The sequence below is a fragment of the Gracilinanus agilis genome, chromosome 2 (assembly GCF_016433145.1).
Source record: "Gracilinanus agilis isolate LMUSP501 chromosome 2, AgileGrace, whole genome shotgun sequence".
Classification (NCBI taxonomy): Eukaryota; Metazoa; Chordata; class Mammalia; order Didelphimorphia; family Didelphidae; genus Gracilinanus; species Gracilinanus agilis.
The window spans coordinates 458363925-458389783 of record NC_058131.1 but is presented as its reverse complement, the minus strand read 5'-3'; the positions used below and the strand labels follow the sequence as shown (position 1 = coordinate 458389783).

General features: G+C 36.7%; 1 protein-coding gene across 3 annotated transcripts; it reads left to right on the top strand.

The window, feature by feature from the left end:
* Positions 1-269: 269 nt before the first annotated feature.
* On the top strand, positions 270-17253 carry EIF2S1 (eukaryotic translation initiation factor 2 subunit alpha). Of its 3 annotated transcripts, none has more exons than XM_044664821.1 (8): positions 270-473; positions 4485-4726; positions 10450-10529; positions 12467-12618; positions 14440-14546; positions 15277-15374; positions 15706-15849; positions 16703-17253. In XM_044664821.1, the coding sequence occupies exons 2-8, from the start codon at positions 4486-4488 to the stop codon at positions 16826-16828; spliced, it is 948 nt and encodes a 315-aa protein (XP_044520756.1). In that variant the 5' UTR covers positions 270-473; position 4485; the 3' UTR covers positions 16829-17253. The 3 variants fall into 3 exon arrangements, with proteins under 3 accessions (XP_044520756.1, XP_044520757.1, XP_044520758.1); XM_044664822.1 differs by having other exon boundaries at positions 367-422; XM_044664823.1 differs by lacking the exon at positions 270-473 and adding an exon at positions 2906-2924.
* Positions 17254-25859: the final 8606 nt, after the last annotated feature.

Below are 25859 nucleotides of genomic sequence, written 5' to 3'. Positions count from 1 at the left end.
AAGGGAGAAGGAAGACATCCACTTCCGCTTCGACTCTTCCCCACAGCGCCACCTTACTGTCGGGAAGGTTTTGGTGCTAGTTCATTGATCCAAGAGGAGTCATATTTTGACACCTATTCTGAGAGGTTTTCTTGGTGGAAAATAAGTGAGAGCGAGGAAGTGTGTATTTTCCTCTTTCTCAATGGTTAACGCTCTCGTTCACTCCCTGTCCCCGCCCTCCCCCTTCTAGGAAGACCAAGACTCTATGGTTAGAGAGAGAAAGAAAAAAAAAAAAACAGGTCTCGCAGACTAAACGCCTGCGTAAAAGGTGAGGGGTAGCTGCGCAGGCGCGGAAAGGCCAGACCCAACGCACGCTGAGGAGAAGCGGCGGCAGCGGCGGCTGTAGGCTCTAGTCGGCCCGAGGTCTGGGCATCTCCCGTAAGGTAGAGAACAGCGCGGGGACCCGGTGGGGGACCCACACATAAATACTTAAGGTGACTCCTTCCTCCTTTCAGTTTCCCCTCATTCTCCTTGGGCGAGGAAAGGCAAGCGGGTGGAAGCCCCGGGCGGGCCACCTCCCGCCACTCTCTCTAGTCTGGCTCTTCCTCGAGCGGGAAGTAGCCGTCACCGCTTCGCACCGGCAGCCGCGGTGTTCTCTTGCTTTGGCGAAGGCCGCCTATGAAAAGAGTAGAAGGGAGAGGCGCCCGTGGTGAGGCGGCCCGGCGGGCGGGCCCGGGAGATGGACGGTTCTGACTCCGCCGCCACCGCCTCGTGGGCTGCCGGGCGAGGCCCTGCGGGGGGTGTGGCCGCTGATTCTGGAGAGCTCTGTGACACCCCCCACCTATTGGTGACCCAGACTCCCAGCCAGGCTTCCGGGCTTTGTGCGCCAGGGCCACCACCTCCCACTTCCCTGGGCCCTTCCTTCTTCCGCCCGCCCCGAAGACCACGCCAGACCATGGGTCTTGCAGCCAGGCAGAGGCCTCCATGCTGCTGGAAGAATCGGGGACTGAGCGGTCCAACATCTTGAAAGTACGGAGGGGCTGTAGAGAAACAGTTTCTGAGAGCGTGAATGTGTGACCGAGACATTAATGACCAAGTTTCCTATGTCTAAAATGCCATACTGCAAATCTGTTCTATGCCTTAACTGCTGGAGTTAACCCTAAAGCAAAAGTGGTTAAGGAATAAGTCACTCTTTCATTAGGATCAGGAGTCTCAAATCAGAAAAGTACCTCAGGGATGCCATGTCCATCTCCTTTTACCAATGTAGAAACAGGCCCTGTGAGGCAAAGTGACTTTGCCTAAGGTCTTCATAGAAGTAATAAGTTTTGTTAGGATTAGGGTCAGGTTGACATAAAGTTGCCTGTAATATGATTTTGGAATAATAGAATTTAATATTTTCAATTTTGTATTTAAATGCAACAATTAAATTTTACTATTACATAGGGCTTCCATTTTGTGGTCTTTACATTTTTTTCCAACCTTTTTTTTCTTGAGAACCTACCTTCTAAGTGAGGCATATCTTGATTTCTTCCAGATTTTCCCCTTCTGGAAATTACTTGCAATTTATTTTGTGTGCGGTATAGCACAATAGGTAGAGAATTGGCCTGTGATCCAAGAAACCTAGATTCAAGTCTCTCCTCTTAACACATATTGACTGCCTGGGCAAACTACTTAGTCTCTTGATGTTCTAAGAAACTCTCTGAGATTTTAGTTGCAGAAAAAGTGCAGAATTCCCCAGTATCAGTAAAATCTCAAGTCCAGTCCCTATCTCATACCTTATATGTATGTGTCTACACACACATGCACGCACACACATATGTAAATTTATCTTTTACTCCCTTCTTCCTCTTCCCCCCTTTTCTCTTATTTCTGCTGTCTTCTGTGATAAGACATAAACTTGTTGGAGATGGACCATTTATCTCTGAATATAAAGTAAAAGCTTAAGTTTTGAATTAGTAGTTGTAGTATAAGAAATACTGCTTTGTTCTGTGTTTAAGATTTTTTTCTCCTTTGAATTTCTCCATTTTCAGCCACTTGGGAAATTTTTTTTTGCTTAACTCATACTAATAGTAATGTCATGTAGAATGCTCATAGTTTATAAAGCATCTTCACATTTAATCCCTCATTTGATTCTATGAAGTGATATTAACCCTATTTTTCAGAGAAAAAATCTGGCTAAGCAACTTTCCTAAGATTGATTCCATAATAGCAGAACTTGAACAAGATAACCAACTTGTCATTGAATACCAATAGTTGCCCAATTCAAAATAATTTGTTAAATTGTTTAATGTGCAGAAGTATTTATGTATAATTTGGTAAGATAGCAAACTTTTATCTGTAATGAAATGGCATGTTATTTTATAAGCAGAAGCAATGTGGTGAAGGGGATAGACTGCTAATTGTGTCAGGAAGATTTCAGTTTGGTTACTCTCTGACACTTGACACTATGATCTCTGGACAAGTCACTTAACCTTGTTCCTCAAACAGCTCCCTAGGACTTTGAAGTCATATATTCCTTGCATTCTGTATTGTAGAGAGAGTTCCCACAGTCATTGGATTGTGATGAAATAAGAGATTCATGTGGTGCTTTCAGGTAGGTTGTAAAGTAGAAAATAATCATTTATTCATACTTTTTAAGTACTAAAGTACGTTTTTATTTTGCCAGATCAGGGTCTGAAGGCATATGAAAACATGGAAAAAGTTTTACCTCCTAAATAAAGATTTCTTCACATCAGTGAACAGACCTTTCAACCAAAAGAAAGAAATCACAACAAAAACCAGGCTCAGATTAATGTTATGGGGTTTTTTTTAAGTCCCAAATTGAATTCTATATTGGAAAAATTTGTTTATGGTAAAAACAAAGATTTTTTTTAAAGAAGTCAAACCCTCGGAGTAAAAAATGTGCTGTACCCAGTTCGAGATGTCTCTAGTTCTCTCTTTATTTGGTAGGACTTTTATTATTACTATACAATTAAGAGGGGAGCAAAAATCTGTGTATTTAAGGATTGTTGACATTCTAGAATGGATGTTAGCCAGAATTAAAGCTCTTAGCTGAAATTTATCCTACCAGTATGCTCTTTTGGAGCTCACCTTGTAGTGAACACTATAGAATCAGAGTTTTGAGAATCCTTAGGTTACTGGTTCAGTTCCATCTTGAAGGAAGTGCTGGTTTTAAGAAGGAAAGCATATGGTAATGAATGAAGACACTTAAGATGACCCGGGTTTGTATCATAAGCCCAACTCTAGTAAAAGATGGAAAAAAAAAAAGTGTGTGAGGGGTAGTTAAAAGGAGAGACTTTAGGCAAGAAGTTAAGAAGTCTCAACTATTAAGGTGATGTTAAGTATGAGTAGAGAGGAGGGGATAAATTTTTCCCCCCACTCCCCACATACTTACCTGCCATTTATCACCAGCACAGTGGCTGCCTCCCCAACCCCTCTTCTTACCTTTCCCCAACCCCTTTGCTGAGTAAGGTGCAAAATGAAACCTTCCTGGCTCTTATGAGTAGAATATTGTGAACTAAGAACACAAAAGTTCTGTATCCTACAAGTGTTCCCAGTGAATAATATGGAAAATAGGACCAGGAAAGAAAAATAGTCGTTCAACTATTTCACAAGTGGATCTTGAAACTTTGGAAATATTTAATGCTAATTCTCAGGAACAAGAAATAGAATGGAAAAATAATAAAGCCATAAGAATTGGAACAAATAAAAGGGCAGCTAGGATTTTGTAAATAATACCGAAGAGATTTTTTACTGCACTGAGTGGTTTTCACTCCTAGTATTGCAAGCTGGGCAAAGATACCTTTGGTATGTGTTAGTCCTTAAGAGAAATCTAATGAAAAAATTACAATTGTAGTAACAATCTATTTAGTTAAAATAGCCCCTCTATGGGTTTGAAATTATTTCTTTGCTTATGGTAGTGTCAACTCTTTCCCCTCTTAATATACATAGTAACAGTTTTCAAAGAAAACAAGACTGCAGTGATAGATTTGGCTTTTGGTTGGATTCCCCCCCCCCCCCCCCCTTTTAAATAAAGAACACCATTACAATGAATATATTATTAAATTTTAATCTTATCTGCTCTGAAGGAAATATGCTTCTGGTTTTGCTACCTTGGAAGACTGGAACCTGTTTATGACAATGATGCTGCCCTAACCATCGTTTGATATTGCTTAAAGTAGAATTATTATTATTATAGTACTTTATTCCTATGCAGTACCTTTCATCTTTAGTTCTCAGTGTTTTATAGGCATTAATTATTTTTTACAGTATCTTCTGATGGCAAAGATGCATCCATGTTCCACAAAAATCCTTAGCAAAACTAGAAATAAAATTTATTAACAGTGCTATTTAGATAATGGTTAAAGTTGGAAAATAAGATATGAAACACCTTTTCCTTTTTGGTCTTAAGATACTGAAATTTTGTCATCTTTTCATCTTTTTCCTATAAACTTTATATTTTCTTCCATCTGCGCACTAAGTTGGTTCTTTAATTCAAATTGCAGAATGCCAGGACTAAGTTGTAGATTCTACCAGCACAAATTTCCTGAAGTAGAAGATGTGGTAATGGTGAATGTACGGTCCATTGCCGAAATGGGAGCTTATGTCAGTCTATTGGAATACAACAATATTGAAGGCATGATTCTTCTTAGTGAGCTGTCTAGAAGACGTATCCGCTCCATTAATAAACTCATCCGAATTGGCAGAAATGAATGTGTGGTTGTCATTAGAGTGGACAAAGAAAAAGGTAAGTTAAGAATAAGCTTCTAGGAAATTATCCTTGTTTTGACTGTCAGAATCATGAATTTTTTTGTCTGCTTCGGGTAAAAAGTGTAGAGTATTGGGTTTTTTTGTGGTTGTTTATAAGCAAATCCTTTAATCTTCCCCTTCTATTTAAACATGAAGGCTATTCAAATTGAAGAATGGCAGGCCTGAGTTGTAAATTCTCATAACTTATTCTCTTCTCACTATTCCCACCTCCATGATTTTCATTTCATCTGTCGTCTTTCCCCTCAACTGATACCAGCTCCTTGTTTTTTCACTTGTATGTACCTACTGCCTTGCAGCTGGGTAGGTACTCAACAAATGTTGGTTAGTTAATTTGAAAGATACGGTAATGGTGAATATTCATGCAATTAAAAGACATTAAGCATGGTAGCTTACATTCTAAACAAGAGGACACAACATATACACATGCAGTATATACAAAATAGATAAGCACTAGTAGCTAGTGAAATGAGAGAAGGCTTTATGTAGAAAATAGCAAGAGAAGTAAGGAGGGAGTACATTCTACCTGAGCAAAGGCCCTGCACAGGAGTAAAAATAACAAGGCTTGAGTGTATTTGTGGAGTAATGTATGTAATTAGAATGTTTTATCCTAGAAATAATATGGAACCACTAGAGTTTTTTTGTAGAACAATAACATATTGAAACTTGCTTTTAGAAAATCATTTTGGCAGCAACGTAGAGGATGGTTTAGAAAAGAGAAACTGAGGGGAGGGCAACCAATTTAGGAGACTATTGCAGTAATCCAGATGAGAAGTATTAAGGACCTTCTGAACTATGTGGTGATGTTTTTAGTTGTGTCCAACATCATGACTTCATTTTGGGTTTTTCTTGGCAAAGATACTAAAATGATTGCTATTTCTTTCTCTAGGTTATTTTACATATAAAGAAGTCAGGCAAACAGAGTTAAGTGACTTGCCCAGGATTATACAGCTCATGTCTGAGTCCAGACTTGAACTCAGATCCTCTTGACTCCAGGCCCAATGCTCTATCTATTTCACCACTTAGCTGTCCCCACTATGTGACATCATGAGTAGAAAGGAGGAGACTGGTAAAAGAAATGTTGTAGAGGCAGAAACAATTTAGCAACTCATTAGGTATGTGAGGAGAGGGAAAGAATGAAGTAGAAGCTATCACCTTGATTGAGAACCTGGGTAATTACTAGGCTGGAACGTTCAAAAAAGCTATGAATTTGAGGAGAAAGATAATGAATTCCATTTTGAATGTGTTGAATTTAAGATATCAGGCTTTCTAGTTGAAGATATATGAGGTACAAGTTTGATATGGAGACTGGAACCTTGTAAAGACGCAAGGGGTACATATATAGTCCTGGGAGTCACCTACATAGGGATGATAATTAAACCTATGGGAGATGATCAGATCACCTAGAAAGAGAGAGGAGAGAACAGGGCCCAAGACAGAACCTTGCAAAATATCTATAGTTAGGATTATGGCCAGCAAAAAAGACTTGAGAAAGAATGGTCAGATAGATAGAAGGAAAACCAAGAGAGGATAGGGTCACAAAACCCCAGAGAGAAGAAGGGATCAGTGTTAAATATTACTGAGAGATCAAAAAAGCTGAAAATTTAGATAAGACTATTAGATTTGGTCAAGAGCTAGGTGACTCAGTGAATAGACAGAGCTGGGTCTGAAAACAGGAATGTCCTGGGTTCAAATTTGGCCTCAGTCACTTCCTAGCTGTTTGACCCTGGGCAAGACACTTAATTCCATTTGCCTAACCCTTACTTCTCTTCTGCCTTGGAACCAATACATAGTATCAATTCTAAGACAAAAAGTAATAAATAGATTTTTAAAATTTGGGAGGTGTGGGAAATGATAGCAGGGCCTAGTGAGTTGTTTTTGTTTTCTTTTTTCCCAGGATGAGAGAAACTTTAGCATTTTTTGTAGGGACAGGTTGTAGATTAGAGAGAATGGGAATGGCATCAGGGATTCACATAGAGGGGAGATTGGTCTTGGTAAGTTGAAAGACTTTTTGTGCCAGAAACTAGAGTAAAGGAGAAAAGACCATATTAAAGAGTTAAAGAATAAACAATGAGAGAAGAGTAAGTTTGAAGCACAGTCTCTTTTTAAAGTATGTGACTAAGTCTTTTTTCCCCAGTAAACTTAAAAAAAAAAATCAACAAACCTAAAACATTTCCATAAGCAAAGGAGGCCAGAAAATGAGAGATTGTATATAAAACCACAATTGACTACATATAGCTTATTCCTGTTAACATACTTTAAATTTCCTGTATAGGAACAAAGAGGAGCCAGATAATGAGAGTATTAAAGAATTTGGCAAGGGATGATTGTTGATAGGAATAAGGGGGTTGACCTTATAAAATCGTATGTAATAGTATAAAATAGAATGAGTATTTTCTAATGTCAGACTGGCCTGGTAGTTCTTTGATAGAGCACTGTGCTTGGAATCAGGAAGACTCATGTAACTTCATGATTTCAAAGGTGGACCCTGGGCAAATTATCTAACCCTATTTACCTCCGTTCCTCATCTGTAAAATAAAGTGGAGAAGGAAATAGTGAAGTCAGAAACAATCGAAGTTTAATTAATCTGGTTAAGGAATTGGGAATTAAGAGATTGGGAAGAGAGGAAAGAATGAATGAATATAGGTTGAAAGCTTGTTGATACAATATTGTTACCACTTGATATGCACCATTTTATATTACTGTTTAATATATTTTACTTCTTATGAAAGAAATAAGCTTCTCGAGAACAGTAACTTGGTTTTAAATTTCTTTTTTTTATCCCTCCTTCCTAGAACCTCCCATAATGCTGGGTATCTAGTCAGGTACTCAATAAATATTGATGGCAATCAAATAAGCTATTTTTCCTTTTTAAATTTGGAAAATGAGATAGTAATTTCTATAACATCTTTTGAGGACAGAATGAATCAGACTTGCACTCTGTTATAAACCTTTCAGATTTGTTTAAAAGGACCTATTTTAACCAGTATTCTTTTTTTAAGGTTTCAAAGCAAAAACTGACAGAATACAACTTTTTGTTTCTAATCCCTCTTAGGTCACTACCACTATCTTGATTGATTGTGCAACTGTTTTATGTGTGTGTTTTATACTTTGATAAGAATTTAAATTTGCAGAGTACTTTGCAGTTATTTCCAAATAGCTCTTTAAGGTAGGTACTCCAGGTGTAGTCTCCATTTCAATTTATCATTGAGAAAACAGGCATAGAGAAGTAAAGTGACTCACCCATTGGTGAGCTAGTGTCAGAAGTGGGATTTCCTGACTTAAGAATTCCTGTCCCATCACTTTAAAAGCTACTACTATCTCATCACTAGAAGACTTGTGTGGTCTAATTCATATATGCTCCCCTACATACTTCATTTTATACAACTCTAATGTTCTCCATAGAGCTGTATCCAATATGCCAAGTACTTTTCTCTAGGTTTTTTGCCATTTAGGTAGGTCCCAGTACAACACCTTATTCTCCATCTATTCTCATCCCCCTTTTGTTCTGTAACTGGCCCACTTCCTTTTTCACTTCTATGCTTTAAAGATTTTTTTGGTGTGTTAATTATTGTTTTTTGGCAATATGTTGTGGGCTGTTAATATCCAACCTTTCTTATTTCCCTTTGTATGACTCACAGCTTGAATTCTTAACATAGCATAACATGATTCCCAATAAACATCATTAAATGAATGTTCGTTTTAAAAAGATGGCCCCTTGTTTTGGGGTCATTAAAAGTATTGCTCAGCTTGCAAAATGCAATCCAGTCAATTTCCTTTTTCCTGTCAGATTCTGGGGCTAATTCATTATTCATTTCCATTGCTTGTTCAAGATAAATCTATATATGTATGTATATGTATGTTTGTATGGAGAGAGAGTTGGACTAGTTCTAGGATTTATTCAGTCAACTGTGTATTAGAGTCTGGATGGTAGTCATTTTTAATTCACTTGTTATTTTCATATGGGGATGATTAAGCCAAGCACAAAGAGTTTATGACTTTTGCATGCAATGCTCTGGGATTTGATATCATAGGCACATCTGGCTAACAGAAGCATCTGTTGGATCTGAAAATCTTTCAAGAATCCCCCTTCCATTTGGATTCTTGCTGAACTTCCTTACTGGTGATGACAACTATCTTTGGCAATTTCATGCCTCTATTTTATGCTTCACTTGATATTACTAATTAAAGGGGCATGGCAAAAAGCCATCATTTAACAATAACATATAGCAGATTCCCACTTCCAAATAGAAAAGTGATGGACTCAGTACAGATTGAGGGTGTGTGTGTATACACATAGATATGAACCTGGCCAATGTGAGGTTTGTTTTACTTCACTCTACATGCTTATATAGGCTTCATTTTTCTTGTTTTCTTAATTTGGGAAGGAGGGTGTTAAAATATGAGCTTGGTAATAAAGTAGAATTCAAAAGATAGCAGAGAAAGTAGAACTACTCAATTTCTACTTTGTTTCCATCAAGGAAATGTTTAGGAAAAGCTGAAACTCAAGATAGGTAAGGAAAAAGTACTTGACAACAAGTTGGGTTGCACTCTAGTTTTATGACTTAGTAGTTCTGCAGTTCTCATCTAAGTCGCAACAATCAGTTTCTGCAAATGTTTCAGCTTTCAAAAGAGAGAAAGTTAATTCCAAAAATGACAGATGATCTTGATACCTACTTGAGCAAAATATAATAATGCAGATTATTAAAAGGATAGTTTTTGACCCATTTAGAGAGGCAATAATCACTGAGTCAATATTGGTTTATTAAGGACAAGTTATACAAAACCAACACTACTTCCTTTCATTTCAGTTCAACAAAAACATAAGTACCTGCTTTATGCAGAACATTTTAAGTGACAGGAAAATCCATAAGATTTCTGACCAAAGGAATTTAATGTTGGATAGGCATTAGGCATATACAAAGATAATACATGAAAAGAAAAGCAAAACAGAGAGATCGTTACTGAAAAGGATTGGGTCAAAGAATATATTCTATGGAGAAGGTGGCATTTGCATTGGCCTTAAAGAATAAATTAAATTTAAAAATAACATGTGAATTGAGTGAAGAGAGGGCATTCCAACTTGAGAAAAGGCACAAGAACAAAGCTGAGGGCAAATTTGGGGACAATGATTTGGCTAGATTATAAAAAGCACAGGTAGGAAATAGTATTAAAAAAGGTTTAAGGACCTTGAATTCTAGGCAGAGTATAGTCAATTCTGCTTTAACACTTGTGTCCGTTATTGATATATTATGGAATATTTTGAGCATAACACAAATTTCAAATTTGCTTCTGAATCAAGGGATGCTGAAAACTATACCACTTCATAATAATTCGTAAGCTGCAGTCCTTCCAATGCCCAGTTCCACAACCAAGCTAGTAGTTAATAATGTTCTGAAAATAGCAAACTGAAACATGAATGGAACAAATGTAAAGTCACACATTTTGTTTTGAAAGTAATGTTGATAGAGACCTGAATTTACAGTGGATCTTTAGGATCATTGGATTTATGGTATCCAACCTCCTTTTTATAGATCAGAAAACCCATGCTTATAGAAGTGTATTTAAATCCATTGAAGATGCAAATATGCTAGAAATTGAACTAAGTTCTCTGATTCCAAATTCTGAATATTTATCTTGAAAGTGAAAGTTATGATTTCAAGAACATAAAAATTCTAATTTTTCTTAATTTCCTTATATCAGGCTATATTGATTTGTCAAAAAGAAGAGTTTCTCCAGAAGAAGCAATCAAATGTGAAGACAAATTCACCAAATCCAAAACTGTAAGTTTAATATTAGAAGAAAACTATTTAAATCTGTATCTTTCACAGCCAAATTCCATTCCCATAACTGAAGGGAACATACATAATTGATGGCACAGGCTGTATTTTAAAATAATACAAATCAAGGATAAAATTAAGAATATTAGAAGACAGACTGGTGGCTCTTACTGATATCTCTAGCTCTACTGCTGACTTTAAAATATCAAACTATCCTCTTGGAGTTATAGGGAGTTAGTACTAGGAGTCCTTAGAGATGATTTAACCTAACGATTCTATAATGTGGTTATTGTTCTTGTTCTAAGATACATTTTGGCCAATTTAACTGCATGTAATTTTTCCTAATTTGCTTTGTGATTAATTAGGTAGCCCCTATCTATATTTTGAGCCATGCTTTGGTACCTCTTGGCTTTTTTCTTTGGGGATGAGGATCACAGATACATCTTGCTTTTTGTTTTAAGGAGGAGTAGGTCTTGAGTAACAGCTTACAAGATCTCTGAGCTTGAAAGCACAGCAAGATCTGTAAACTGGTTTGTTGTTATTATTTGCTTTTCTGGTTTTTTCTCCCTTTAATCTTTTCTGGAAGTGTCCCTGCATGTTTATCATGGGCCAACATAAGCCTTGGGGTAGATAAAAGCATTGACTTCAAGTCAGAAGACCTGAGTTTGGTTCCTGGTTCTACTACTTAGTATGTAAGTGCTTTGTAAACTATGCAGTGCCAAATAAATGCCAGTTATTATTATTCATTCTGTACCTCACCAAAGTTCTAGTCAGACCTTAGGATGGTATGCAAATGACCCTGGATTCATTAGAACAACTCATGAAACTGCTAAAAAATGGAGATGTAATACAATCTATGTTGAGGAATACCTTTGTGGATCCTTAAAGTCTTGTCCTCTTCCATTGATGCATGCTTCATCATCTCTAAATTTTAGTTTTTATCATTTGACAGCTCTCATTCAAATTCTCTACCCATGTTTTCACTGTTCCATCCCCCTGGACTTGTCTTTTGTACTTGTTAATTGGTTCTTTTTCTTTGTAATTTTCTCCTTTGTGTTCTGTTCTCTCTAGGATCAAAATACCAATAAATTAGTGGTAGAAGAATTGCTATTTTCTTAACAGTACCTTGGTGATCCTGGGCAAATGATTTGGCTTCTTTAATTTGTGAGGGAGATGAACTATATAGTGTATAATATTCCTTCCATTCCTAAATTCTATTAACCTAAAACTGTGAAGAGTTGAGCTCTCTCCTACAATAAATATAGTAAATGTAGTAACCATTCAAGTTCATTTTCTTATGGATAGAATAAATGTTCTAGGTACTATTCCTTTTATTATTTACTTTAAGGATGTGGAAATAGTTTTCTTAAGCAAAGTTCTTCTAATTGTTATGTAGCCAAGTGAACTAGAACAATGTTGAATTCTACATTAAAAAAAAAAACAAACCCCAAACATTACATCCATGGTAGATGATGTTTCTTGAATACCAGAGGTATTTGGTAAAAGCTCCCTTTTATTGACACATCAGATTAAAATGTAATTGCAAAATTAATAAAAATACACTAAAACATAGATAATGTGGTTTTCAAAGTCAATATACCCTCAGCATCTGATCTACTTTAATGAGATCACAGGTCCAAGACCCTCCTTTCCTTTCTTCCCCACTGCCCCCAAGAAAACTAGACTTTTATTTACTCGCTTCTTTTGAAATTGTAGTGGAGGGGGTAGTGATAGTTATCTTGAGTGGGGATATATATATATATATATTTTTTTTTTTTTCCCCCATCCATTCTGGTAGTTTTAATTGAGTTTCATTTATAAATTAAGGGAGTGAAGAACGTGGAGCAAGATCACCAGGAAAAAATATAGTCTAAAAAACAAATTAATACTAACAGAAGTGCACATTTTTCAAATTGTTAAACCTGCCTTTTTGATTCTAGGTTTATAGCATTCTACGCCATGTTGCTGAGGTGTTAGAGTACAGTAAAGATGAGCAGCTGGAAAGCCTGTTCCAGAGAACTGCCTGGGTCTTTGATGACAAATACAAGAGACCAGGATATGGTGCCTATGATGCATTTAAACATGCAGTCTCGTAAGAAATCTTTTTAAGAAATTACATCTTTAGTAGAAGGTGGATGCAGAGTTGGAATACAACTGTTAACTAACATTTAATAGTTTTAATAATATAGAAAAATATTGTTATTTCCATCAATACAAATCAGTGACTAGTTTATGACTAGTTTATCTTAGGAAGTTGCATAGAGCACTGAAAAGTTAAGGGATTTGCTCACATAATTATTTTTTAGAGTTAAAATGTGAAGCCCAGATTTTCCTTCTTTTGGAGCTAACTTTGTCTCCTATACTATAAGTACAAAGCTTCTCCACACTATAAATACTAATGGAATAATAGGCCTGGACCAAAAAAAAAAAAGAAAGAAAGAAAAAGAAATCTTGGTTTTAAAAGGCTGAGATTGCTTTAAAGGATTTGAGGAAAGATCTCAAATTGTCTTAATTACATCCACAATTCATTTGGACTATTTATCTTGAGTTGCTTTGATTTGGTCAAAAATTTATTGTTAAATAATTAATTCATTGGCAAAAAAATTATTCAATATTCCATTTTCTTACAAATCAACGTAAATGGAAGTCACAGCCAACTTATCTATTTGCCCCTTAGAGCAAGCAAGCTCTAATCTTTATAAGGAGCAGAGTATCCACAATTGAGACTGATCTGACTCTTCCTGAAGAGTTCTGTGCTGGTTATGTTTTTCCTCTTCAAGGATTTCCTGAGATACTCAGCTGATTGTTAAATTCCGTTTGCTGTGCCTCTCCAAAGATAGGACAGTGATTTGTCCCTTAATGCCAGGTTTTGACCTGTAATTTTCCAAGATTAATTTTAGACAAGGCATACAGAAGACCTTGGTCTTCCTTTCGTGTAGCTATGACAGAATCAAACATGGGAGAACTTTCTAAGTTAAAGAATTTTCATATTTTATTTCAGTGTGCTTATTTTTATACTTCTTTTTTAAAACTGTGTTCATACTTTTACCAGATCATTAGATACCTTCAGTATGAGTCTTAGTGTTTTTTTATTGTCTTATCATTACTACCTCCCTTTAGTTAAGTAGATGAATGAATACACAGTAGGGCCCCAATATCCTCAGGGGCTAAGTTCTAAAATTTACCTCAGATAGCTGAAGCCTCAGCTATAAGCAAACATCTGCTGACCTCATTTTATGTATTCTCTTTTCCAGTTCCTGCTCCTCAGTAGATACTTTGTAGCACCCCACCTCCCAAAAAAAGCCCAACAACTTTTAAAAAGTGAAAATGGAAGAAAGTAAAACCAGAACCCCCTACCCTGGCAGTTGCATATGAAGTTCTCACTAGAAGACTAAATAGAAAAAGGAAATATGTTAAATTTATTTCCAGCCCCCTTGACAGTCTGTACACTTGTTTTTATATATGACGATATAAAGCCGTGGGAGTTTTGTAGTAGTCCAAGGAAGAGGAAAAGAAGGTGGTAGTTTTTGAGGAACAGGAGACATACAAAAGTTTGTGTGGAGTTAGAAATAAGTTTTCAAAGGATGTGTGTTAGTCACAGAAACTGCCATAACTTGATATTGTCATTGTAAAGATCTGTGATGTGAATATGTTCAGATCTAATATTAACAGTAATAATGCTTTTACAAGTGGTGTAATTACATAATTAATTCAGTATAACAAATTTACAAAGTACAAATTCCTATGCCAGGCAGTATAAGAATAGTGAATATAATGAAATCTTGGAAGAATTGGAAAACTAATAAAATTGCCTATCTTCCTCAGACCTCTAGAAATTTTGTTTTCTAACAATTTATATGTAATATCACAATCATTGGCAATATTAGCATATTGGTTTTAAATTTTACTTCAGAGACCCTTCAATCCTGGATGGCCTGGATTTGAATGAAGATGAGAGGCGAGTGCTCATTGATAACATAAATAGACGCCTGACACCACAAGCTGTCAAAATTCGAGCTGGTAAATATTAAAAGTTGTGGGTTTGTCTTTTTTTTTTTCCCATTAAGAAAGCTGTTATAATTATCTTGCTAGACAAACAAATAGAGTAAATAAAAAGCTAATGTATATAGAGCATACTCTGCCGGGCACTGTTAAGCACTACTCAGTTACTATTTCATTTGATTACAACATCCCTGCAAGGTGAGTGCTATTATTATCCCCATTCTACAGAGGAGGAAATCAAGGCAAAAAAAGTTAAAGTGGCTTGCCCAGGATCACACAGCTACTAAGTATCTCAAGTCAGATTTGAACTTTTGTCTTCCTGACACCAGGACCAGCACTATATCCACACCACTAACTGCCCCATATAATAATGTATAATGGATAAATATTTGCAAACATAGCTGTATTTTGAACTTAACCAAGAAGGAGTACTTAGAATTTACTATCCTACTGCTGTCATTTTTACAAATTTATACTGTATATTACATCAATGAAGCAATTAGATCTCCAAACTTAAAGTTTAATTTTGTTTCCTAATTAATTAATAATTATTAAATTTCTAGATTTATAAGGATGAAAGGGCATAAACTCTTTTAAAGGTGAAAAAAATTGTTTGACTTCCATTTATATAGTTGAGGTAAATTAAATATTTGCAAGGATGATATGCAGGTAACCTGTTATATCAGATACAAACCTTAAAATCTCTGGACATTCTGTTCATATTAATTCACTGTTATCTATGTCTTAGATATTGAAGTGGCTTGTTATGGTTATGAGGGTATTGATGCTGTAAAAGAAGCTCTGAGAGCAGGTTTGAATTGTTCCACAGAAAACATGCCCATCAAGGTAAGTGATGCCCAACATACATAAAATATCTGGTCTTGCTTTGTCTTACTTCACAAGAAAACAGTTTATTTTTAAATTCATGCATATTTTGTACAGCATATGAATATATGACTGACATAATTTTTTGTAGGGTTAAAATAAGGCAATTATTTAAAGGTAGAATTGTGTGGAAAGAGACATTGGTCACTGAGGTCTAAACTAAATGCTATTTTAAAATAACAAACTTAGAAATTTAAAATCTGCTTAATATAATATTTGTTACACTTTGAGGAGAGTTCTGCCTTTGTTGTATTCATAATTGTTGAAATTATTGTCTTCCATTTTTTTGTAGATTAACCTAATAGCACCTCCTAGATATGTTATGACTACTACAACTCTAGAGAGAACAGAAGGCCTCTCTGTTCTCAATCAGGCTATGTCTGTCATCAAAGAAAAGATTGAAGAAAAAAGGGGTGTCTTCAATGTTCAAATGGAGGTGGGAGTGGTTTAAGGTTCCTAATTAGTGCTTTGGTTATTTATATGCCATTATGCTGTTAACTTAATTGGTGGGAAATTGTCTTATGGATTTTCAGCTATTCTTATTTGTAGAATTAACATGTACCTGACTTAGCAAGATTTTTTAAAATTAAGGTCAAATAGAAGCATTTGAACCAGTACTTTGTATTAGTAAAAGGAACTGGTAGTAAAAAACTACTTATTTCTTGGGCTTATAGATCTTAATAGAGGGTTTTGTTTTTGAGGAAGAAGTAGCCCAATTGAGGGAAGAATTAGTAAGTATTTCCAAAGTTTGATATCTAAGACTTTGTTTTTTTCTTCCTTTGGTTTTCATGTACAAGTTATCTTATTTTTAACTAAAAAAAATTATTTATTAACCTTAAAATAAAGGAATTAGATTAATATAATCTCTAAGGTCCCTCTTGTTTAAAAGCTTCAGAATTCTATGATTTTTGCTCTGGGTCTCATTTTGAAACTCAGACTTTTATCCATATTTTGGTGGGATTTTTTAGATGTATCTTAGAGCAGTTATTCTCATGAATACAAACATCATAAGTTGTTACACTTAGGAGTTCTACCATTAAAATGCTTAGTGACAGGGTTTTTCTTTTAAAAAAAAATCTGGAAACTACTCAAATTTTTTTCCCATTTATAACTGCTGATAATAAACATTTTGAAATTGTCAAGTACTTTTCAGGGAAATTATTATAGAAGTTGACATTTGGAAGAATTTTACATTAGACTTTAAAATGTATTAGAGAAAACTAAGTGGGTCAGTTGCTTACTTGCCTCTTAAATCTTGTGTAATATGTTGCTCCTCTCTCTGTCCACAGCCCAAGGTAGTTACAGACACAGATGAAACTGAGCTTGCAAGACAACTGGAGAGGCTTGAGAGAGAAAATGCTGAGGTGGATGGAGATGATGATGCTGAAGAAATGGAAGCCAAAGCTGAAGATTAACTTTTTGGGGAAAAGAGTCCAACTGGATGGAGAAATGCAGACCAGCCCTTCCTGGCTTAGACACCCTAGACTTGGAAGTTTTCCAGTGCTGAAAACTTCAAAGCTAAATATTTTGTATTTCAAAGTATTTAAATGTTTCAATAGGTCAGCATGTGAAATGCTCTCCCAAATGCTGGCTACCTTCACACATTGAGCTCTTTTAAAGGGAGTGGCCTAATTTCACTAGAGACTAAAACCTCACAATCTGAGATCAGCCACACAATCAGGGCTGAGGTTTTCCATCTCTGCTTCCAATTTGTCAGCCCCCTCCCATTTAGTGCCTCTTTGAAATTTACCAGGAGCACCAAAAGCAAACAATCTCAATCTTTCTACATTCAGTGTATTCAAGTGGAACATTCAATAAATTTCTGGGATATTTAACTAGACTTCTTCCTTCTTCACTCCTGTTGAAATCATTCCCCATGAAAGTATAATGGAAATAGGAGTTAGAATCCAGACTTAGGAATTACCTGGATAGGTAGGGGTAAGCAACTGGCCTTTGGATCATACTTCAACAAGAAAAGAAAGAATTAATTTCTCGGATTAGAAAGCTTTCTGTCTGCTAGAAAAAGAGAACATTGCATCATCCCTTCAAGAAAGAAGGAAAAACAAAAATGGGTAGTAACCTCTGCAACAGAGAGTTGCAGTTCGGAAACCAGACGTGAAAAGGTTTAGGCATTTGAGGCCCTCAGGATGATGGTTCTTAAAAAGCAACTAAGTAATTGTACTGTACCTCTTTTATCTGCCTGAAAAGAATGAACATAAGTGGTGTGATTTATCATCATTGGGGTCCTGTATTGTTTCATTTAATATTTGCCAACAAGTGGTAGTTCAGAATGTGAAAAGATAGTATGTTTCTCCTTTAAAATAGTTCTGATTCCAGCTTTAAAAAAATATTAGAATTCATTCTTTCCCACCTTTAAAATGTGGGGTTATGGGGTGGCCTTTTTTTTTTTAATAGGAAAAACAAATTAGGGAGGTGCCATCAAGAAAATTCAGCTCTCCAAAAGGAAGAGTATTTTCTACATTATAAATTTGGATTATGGTGTATTTCTAATGTTTTTATTTTGGGGTCAAGCTAATTGAAATGAAAAGTGGACTATAATTTGATTACATTCTACCTACTTTTAAATATAGGAAGGAAAATCCAGGGATAAGTGGCATTGCCACTTGCTGACATGGTTATTGAGGATTGTATGATCTCTGATCATAGATTTCAGTCTGTCATCAGACAGTTTAGGGCATGTAGACCTTATAGCTATTGAAGCACATGCATAAGATTCATCCAAGGCAACCTCATGATTCAAATAAATATGTACTGAGTGCCTAATAAAAGGCACTTTTCTGGTGCTGTTTCAAGATCAGACTTCTTATTTCATACTCAGAGGTTGGGACACTAGCTAAAATAGGCTGTGGAATAATAGTGAGGAAGAGGATTGAAGGGAGAAGATAATTTCTGCTCTTTATGAGTGTATGACCCTCTGTTCTTTGGTCACCTTCAGAAAGAACCCTTTCAACTACCTAGGATATTTATTTTCTTTCTGTCTAAGTGAAGCAAAATAAGCTGCTTCTCTACTTTTGTTCAGTGAAAAATGTCCCTTAGTGAATCTTCTACCTTTCCCTTCCTCCTAGAAATAAGTACCCCATAAATTATAAACTAACTAGTGTAGGATACTCCAAACCTACCTTGTAATGGAAAATTGAAATGTCATCAAAATTTCTCTAGGCCTTTTTTCAGACTTGAAAAGTCCAGGGTGGGATAGTTTGAGGAGTGCACAGAAGTGAGGGTTAGATCATCACCATGAACTTGGGCCCCCTTAATGAGTCAGTTCAAATCCTTATCTCACTTAAACTATGAGTTTGAGCAGATTACCTCTTCATTAGTTTCTTTTATTTGTGAAACCTATTTCAACAACACCTGCTTCACAGAATGGTTGTGAGATTAAATGAGAACACATGAAGTACTTTATAAACATTATGGCCAACATAAATGCTAGCTACAATCTTTGCGACTGGAAGGGTCCAAACCTGTGATTTCCTCAGTTATGGGAATTCTGTAGTGAGGAAGAGCTTTATAACTGATTTCATGCTATGAACGGGACTGCATGTGGCTTTTTTTTTTTTGCCCAATTGTCTAAATTGTTTTGTGATCAGACTTTGGGGATACAAAGGCAAAAGTGAAATTACATCAAAGCTATCAGGAGAGATGGACATGTTTAAGCATATGTAAAGTATGAAAATTGTGGGATGAGTTGAGCCAGCAGCTGAGGGGGATTAAGAAATCCTGAGGTGGCAGGTGAAAGAAATTAGGCATTTTGGGAGGCAGAAGTGAGATAGGAAAGCATGGGGTCCCAGAGATGAGGGGGAAAGAGTGTTGTGTGAGGAACATCAAAAAGGCTAGCTTGGGTGCCGGGAAAGAGAATGTTGAAAGGTGAAAGAATGGGAGTTTTTTCCCACTAAATAGAGGTTCCTTAGTGTGGATTTAGGTTTGGATCAGTGATGACCCAAACAGTGGTTCTGGCCTATTTTGTAGGCCCAGGGGTCAGCCACACCAGTCTTCTATAAGTTTAACACAAAAATCTGACTTCGATTTGATGTTATACAAATAAATGATGTTTACTTTATAAATATCAGGATGGGTAGAGGACCAGGGTAAAAGTTTCCTAAGCTTCCAGGTTCTAGTTCCTCCCACTCAGGTCCACAAGGACCTGCTTGGTCCCAACACCAGTGGCCTACTCTGATTACTCTATCTGCCTAAATAAACCCTCCTAGCTAACTAAAACCTGCCTTGATGGTCCACAAAATGAGGACAAAGTTCAGATTATAAAGTTTTAGCTAGAAGCCAACAGGCTTAAGCTGAGAGTGGTCTGGTTTTGGAGTATGGCAGACAGATTCTGTCCAGGCAACTTCTCTCATGCACATGAAATCTCCAGGATCCAGGTCTCAGCACTAAAATGAGATAAGGATGAGGGTCGGGATTAGGTAAAGAGTCAGGATTCCTGGATCTTCTCAGGTGGGTCCAGATCTCAGCCAAAACCCCTGTAAATGATAAAAATGGCCACCAGAATTCCCCTACTCACTGAGTCCCAAGGCAAAAAGCTCCCCCCCACCCCACCCCCGACTGTTTTCATCCTTCCCTCATTCTGGAATGCAACTCCAAATGGTTCTAGGTGCGATCAACTGCCTTTGCAAACAGTCTCTTCAACAAGGTTCTTGTATGCTTTTTCCCCAAAGTCTTTTGCAAGTTTGCCTTTATCTTTATTTTAACAAAGGTCAGAAATAGGTCACAATCATACTATCCTAGGCATTATTAGGCAACTAGGTGGTATAATGAATAAGAGTGCTGTTGCTAGTAACTGAGGCAGGAAGATCTTGAAAATAAATCTGGCCTCAAACATTAGTTGTATGCCCTTGGGCAAATCACTTAACTGTTTGCCTCTGTTTCCTCATTTATAAAATGAGCTGGAGAAGGAAATCGCAAACCACTTTTGTCAAGAAAGATTAAAAATGGGGTCACAATCAGATAACTGGACAGCAATCATCAGGCTATATTAATTTGTCTATGTTTTTTAAGGGTTTTCCCATTATACCTTCCCATTTTGAGAAACTCGACTCCATAGAAATTTAGATCTTGGTGAAAATCATTTGGAAAACAGTGCTTTAAAAAGTGGGTTTCTGATTATAGTAGAATTTAAAAGAATTAAAAACTTAAAGAGAACAAATTTCATTCAAGTCCTTTGGATGTATCCATTGACAATACAAATCAAGTTGCTATAACAACTCAGTTTCATAAGGCCAGATACTTTTAGCTTAGTTTATTCAGGTTAATCGTAACAGATAAATCAGATTAACCTCCTTACTTGGATGTCAAGAATTCTCTCTAATTCTCAGCAAATGTTTATATCTGATTTAATCCTTATGCCTTTAATTTTTCATTATTGTCTCAATCTTATTTTAGCAGCTTGTCCTGCCAATCTGACCATCCTTCCTGGTGTGGTGCTTCTCATCATTAGTCATTGTTAGAATCTAAGTAGCTCAAGACCCCCGCTCTGGCCTGATTTATGGTATGATTTATGTCAAGTACAAAACAGCAGTCTTATATCACCCAAGAATTAGGGGAAGAGTTAAAATAGGATTCTACTTGAAATGTCACCACTAACTGTTCATTCATGCTAGGAATAACTGCGCTTACTTCCCAACTGGGAGTCAAAAGTTCTTTCACTTAAGTCTCACTTGATGTTAACCATAACCCTAGTGGGGCAGATGAGGGATTCTTAATTTATAGATCAGTCTTTGGCTTAGGAGTGATCAGTTAAGTGCTGGATCCTGACAGTCACCACCCAAAGGTCTTGTCTACTTAACCCACCACTGATTTTGTTGAGAAGCAATTTGAGACTGTTTTCATTTACTCAACATAATATTAGTAAGAACCTACCCTGTCTAAAATATTTACAAAACATTTCAGGAATTCACATAGCTAAAAATAGCCTTTTTTCCATTTGTCATTAAGAAGAAAGAAGTGTCCTGTTTTATTCCTCCTCAGCTTCTATAAAGATAGGTGTGAGGCCATGTGAGGTATCAACATGATTTTTAGTCTCCATAAAAAGATTGTGAACTGGCACCAAAAAGTCATATTTTGAGATGTGGGTCCTGGTTTATAAGGAAGATGTTTGGTAGTAAGAATATTCTGTCGATAATTAGAATGTTACTAGGAAGCTCTCAGCCCCATTGTCACATCAAAGTGGTACCAAATGGATATCAAAAGTCGCTGAAACACACAAGGCCTTCACAAGAGTCCCGATCCCTCCTGTTTACATAGGAGGTCCTGCAGGTGTCTTCAGAGGTAGTTGTGAGCATGGTAACCTAGTTCATGTTAGTCGCTTGATGGCTTCAATCCACTCAACTCTCTCTGCCTTGCTGCTGGCCTGGATGTAGTAGTGGACATCATCTTTAGTGATCACTTTGAAGAGGTTGCCCTGCACATTGCCTTTGACACCTAGAGAAAAAAGTGAACTAGTGAAATAATTGGTTTTTAAATCCCTCCTTTGAGCTTACAAGTAACTCAACAAATAATGCTCTTGCTCACTGGGTAAGAGAAAGTTTCAATAAGCCACAGCAGGCCATAGTGGTGCCTAACAATGCTAACTGAGGTCTGGAGAGCAAGATGGTTGGAACCCTGCAGATGTTTGCTAAAAATAAAGTTAATGGAAATGGAAGAATGCCCTCCCAAAGTATATTGTTTGCTATATGCTGTCTATAAAATGTGTATGAATTGAAGTGGTTAATAAAACTAAGTGCCTCTAGACAACTCTCAAGAGAATAATTACAAGATAAGTTGCAAATCTGGGTCAGTAGGAGGCATTGCAACACTAACTCCCTTCACCAATGAAATCACAGGTTTGAGCCAAATAATGAGTTCAGAGCAAGGGAAGGGCATTAATGAGATGCAGTCAATCTCATTGATTTTTTTTTTAATGTCTCGACTGCTTTGGATGTGGCTAATGGAATACACAATTATTACCCAGTCTTATCACAGTGGTACTTGGGGCAAAAAAGGTACCTTATCCTTGTGCTAGAAGTAAGGAAATTCCATTTTCAGAGGGCAAGAGTAAACACAAGTATGTACAAAAATATTGAGGTTATCACATCAACACTCCTCTCTTGCCATTTTTTTTTTCTACCAGTTCTGAAATAGTGGCTGTAAACACAATCCTCTCTACTGTACCTCCAAAAAAGTAAGTAGTAAAAAGGTAAAAATTCTTTTCAGCTGTTGAACTTGTGCAGTCCTTTTTTCATCAGTGTAGAGCTCGTGGGATACTGGATCTCTGAGTGCCTGTGGTCCCTATCGTCTTGGGGTAGTATGCAGAAGCTACCTCTTACCAGTGGGAACTCCATTATCCTCCAAAGCTGAAACAAGGGAACCACGGAGAGAAAACCCACCAACTGGCCTGTTCTCTTCCTGTAGACACAGAAAAGAATCCAAGGAAAAATCATGATTGCACTAAAACAAAAGGGAATGAGTTTACTTCAACTAGAGAACTAAGATTTTCTTGAAGCTAGAACAAAATATTGGCAATAGAAGTCATGGCTAGAGCTTACGGTCAAATGGCCAGGTCTTGCGTACAAATATCTTGGATACTCACAGGGTCACTCCTCAGATTAAAGCTTTCACTTTTAAACTTAATATCAATTCTAATGTTGGCCTTACCCATTCTTGCTGACTCAGAATAGTTATTAGCTACATTTTCATGAAAAAAGTCTAGGAATTACAACTGGTCTGACCTTTTTTTCTGACAAAAAGAACCATCTTACACAATTATATTATTCTAAAATTGAATTTCTGTTATGATATCTGACCCATCCTGTTCATCCAAAAAACATTTTTATGTCTACTTCTCGAGATACTATAGAAATTGACACATTAACCAAGGGATATTGGAAAGACGTACATCATTCATTTTAAAATTAGAATAACAGAGTAAATGTGAGTTAGGAAGAAAGAGAGATGACACTGGGCTCGAAGTCTAAAGGCCATGAAGGAAGGGATATTACTTTAAGTGGGCCTTAAATGATAGCAGCATTTGAATAGCTAGAGAAGCAGGGGTAAATAACATGAGTGGAGATGAAAGGACAAGACTGATGGGGAGTCATTAAATCTCAAACATGGGAATACTGTAATGAAAGTGATCCTTAAGAAAGAATCTGGGGCAGCTGGGTAGCTCAGTGGATTGAGAGTCAGGCCTAGAGATGGGAGGTCCTAGGTTCAAATCCGGCCTCAGACACTTCCCAGCTGTGTGACCCTGGGCAAGTCACTTGACCCCCATTGCCCACCCTTACCACTCTTCCACCTATGAGCCAATACATAGAAGTTAAGAGTTTAAAAATGTTAAAAAAAAAAAAAGAAAGAAAGAAAGAAAGAAAGAAAGAAAGAAAGAAAGAAAGAAAGAAAGAAAAAGAAAGAAAGAAAGAAAGAAAGAAAGAAAGAAAGAAAGAAAGAAAGGAAGGAAGGAAGAAAGGAAGAAAGAAAGAATCTGACTCTGGTACACTTTGAAGGGGGACAAAATAAAATAAGAAACCCAGAAAATTCTGTAAGAAAGGTTCTGCTGCAGTAATCAGATGAAAAAGATCAAAACCATTGTCACTAGTGTCCACTGAAACAGAAAGGAAAAACAATTATAAATCAATTTACGAAGAAAAAGATGTTTTGGAGGAGGAATAAGCATCACACCTCACACTGCATCACCAGGACACTCCTGAAAAGAATCCAACGTAGGCAGGGCTTATAAGTATCAACCCAAGGGCTGGTGCTAAAATGTTGTGTTGCTCACCTTGGATGGGTTGTAATAGTGCAGGAAGGCAGGGTTGCTTCTCAAAACAAAGCGCCTCACCTTCCAGTTTTTCCTTTTGTGCCCCTGGAACAGAAAAAAAACAATTGTTTCTTATGGTACTTTTACAAATCAACAGCATCTTTAAACAGGCTTGAGTAGAACTTCCAAACTCAAGTACTGTTATTGTTTTGGGATTGTCCCATCCCTGAAGCCATCAGAGATCAGAGGACTTTCATGAGAAAAAAATTTGCGGAATTATAGCCAAGAAGGAGAAGCAAAGAAAATGGAGTGTGCCATCCTATTCAAACAAAACTCGTGAGGGAAGAGTGGAGAAGCAGGAAAGAAAGTTAGGCAAATAGAATTTGCTTTTTTTTTTTTTTGGTTTATAAAATGTAATTTTATTTTATGTTACTTTGCTGTTACATAGGGCATAACATTTTCACAAGGCTTTTTTGGGACTACAATCAATGATTAGCAACACACAATAGTGGTCCAAACTTTCTAAGTAACGATCACTGGACAAACGTGACACCCTCTCACATGTGCACAAATCTGCATGGAAAAGTACTAAAAATGTTAGGCCTGGACTTGTGTATTTCCAATGTTTTCCCCCATTCTAGTGTATTAAGAAATGACATGCACTTTAATTTGCCAAAAAGCAACATTTGTATTCTGGTAGTTACATGCTACTTCTATTACATAGTAAAGTGGACACCAGAACTACAAAGGCAGGAGGGTGAGTGAACTTTTATTGAGAGGGAAATTGTCAAATGAAACGGCAGCAACTGAAGAGTAAGAAAACTTCCTGCTGTCACAGACATACTGTGGACTCCATAACTTATTTTACAGTAGGCGGATTTCAGCTCATGATCCCTAATCCTAAAATGCCAAACTTGTTTCCATTTGACCCAATACTTCCAGATTCCTCTTTAAAGGAATATATAGTAAGAAGAGCATGTGAAAGTTGTTTGCTGAAAGGAAAACCCTGAAAAATAAGGGAGGAATATGGGGGAAGAGAAGCTATGTAAAACACTTGAGTTGCATTTAACTACATTTTCATATCTTCACTGTAATACAAAACACAGTCACTTGCAGAACTGGTTCAGATTTTTAAATACCAGATACACTTTTGTCCTCTACATAAGTGTTTGGAAGTTACTTATGTTTATATGAAATGAAGCTATTAATACTTTTCTACAGCAGTAACCGCACACCAGGAAGGCCAGGACAAAACACAAATCAAGGAATGGAGTTTTCCCAAAGCTGCAGTGTGAAAAGACTATAAACGATTGATTTCCATACACACGGATGGGTTCTCTTTGCTATAGGAAATCCAAGTGGAGCTATAAGGAATGGAGACGTGTAAAAAGGTTTCTTGAGAGAAAGGAAGATGACACCCTGTATGAATTTTAATTTTCTGCACCTTCTGCAGCATCACATTCTTCTCCTGCACTGTCTGATGTCCATAATGTTAGGTTGTCTCTAAGCAACTGCATGATAAGGGTACTGTCTTTGTATGAATCTTCATTCAGTGTATCAAGTTCTGCGATGGCCTCATCAAAAGCCGTTTTAGCCAATGTGCAGGCAAGCTCGGGGTTATTAAGGATCTCATAGTAAAATACAGAAAAGTTAAGAGCTAGCCCCAGGCGAATTGGATGTGTAGG

Coding starts and splice junctions, on each gene's coding strand:
- EIF2S1 (XM_044664821.1), top strand. CDS start 4,486: ATGCCAGGACTAAGTTGTAGATTCTACCAGCACAAATTTCCTGAAGTA. Junction 15,375..15,705: donor CAGAAAACATGCCCATCAAG/GTAAGTGATGCC, acceptor ATTTTTTTGTAG/ATTAACCTAATAGCACCTCC. Junction 15,850..16,702: donor TCTTCAATGTTCAAATGGAG/GTGGGAGTGGTT, acceptor CTCTGTCCACAG/CCCAAGGTAGTTACAGACAC.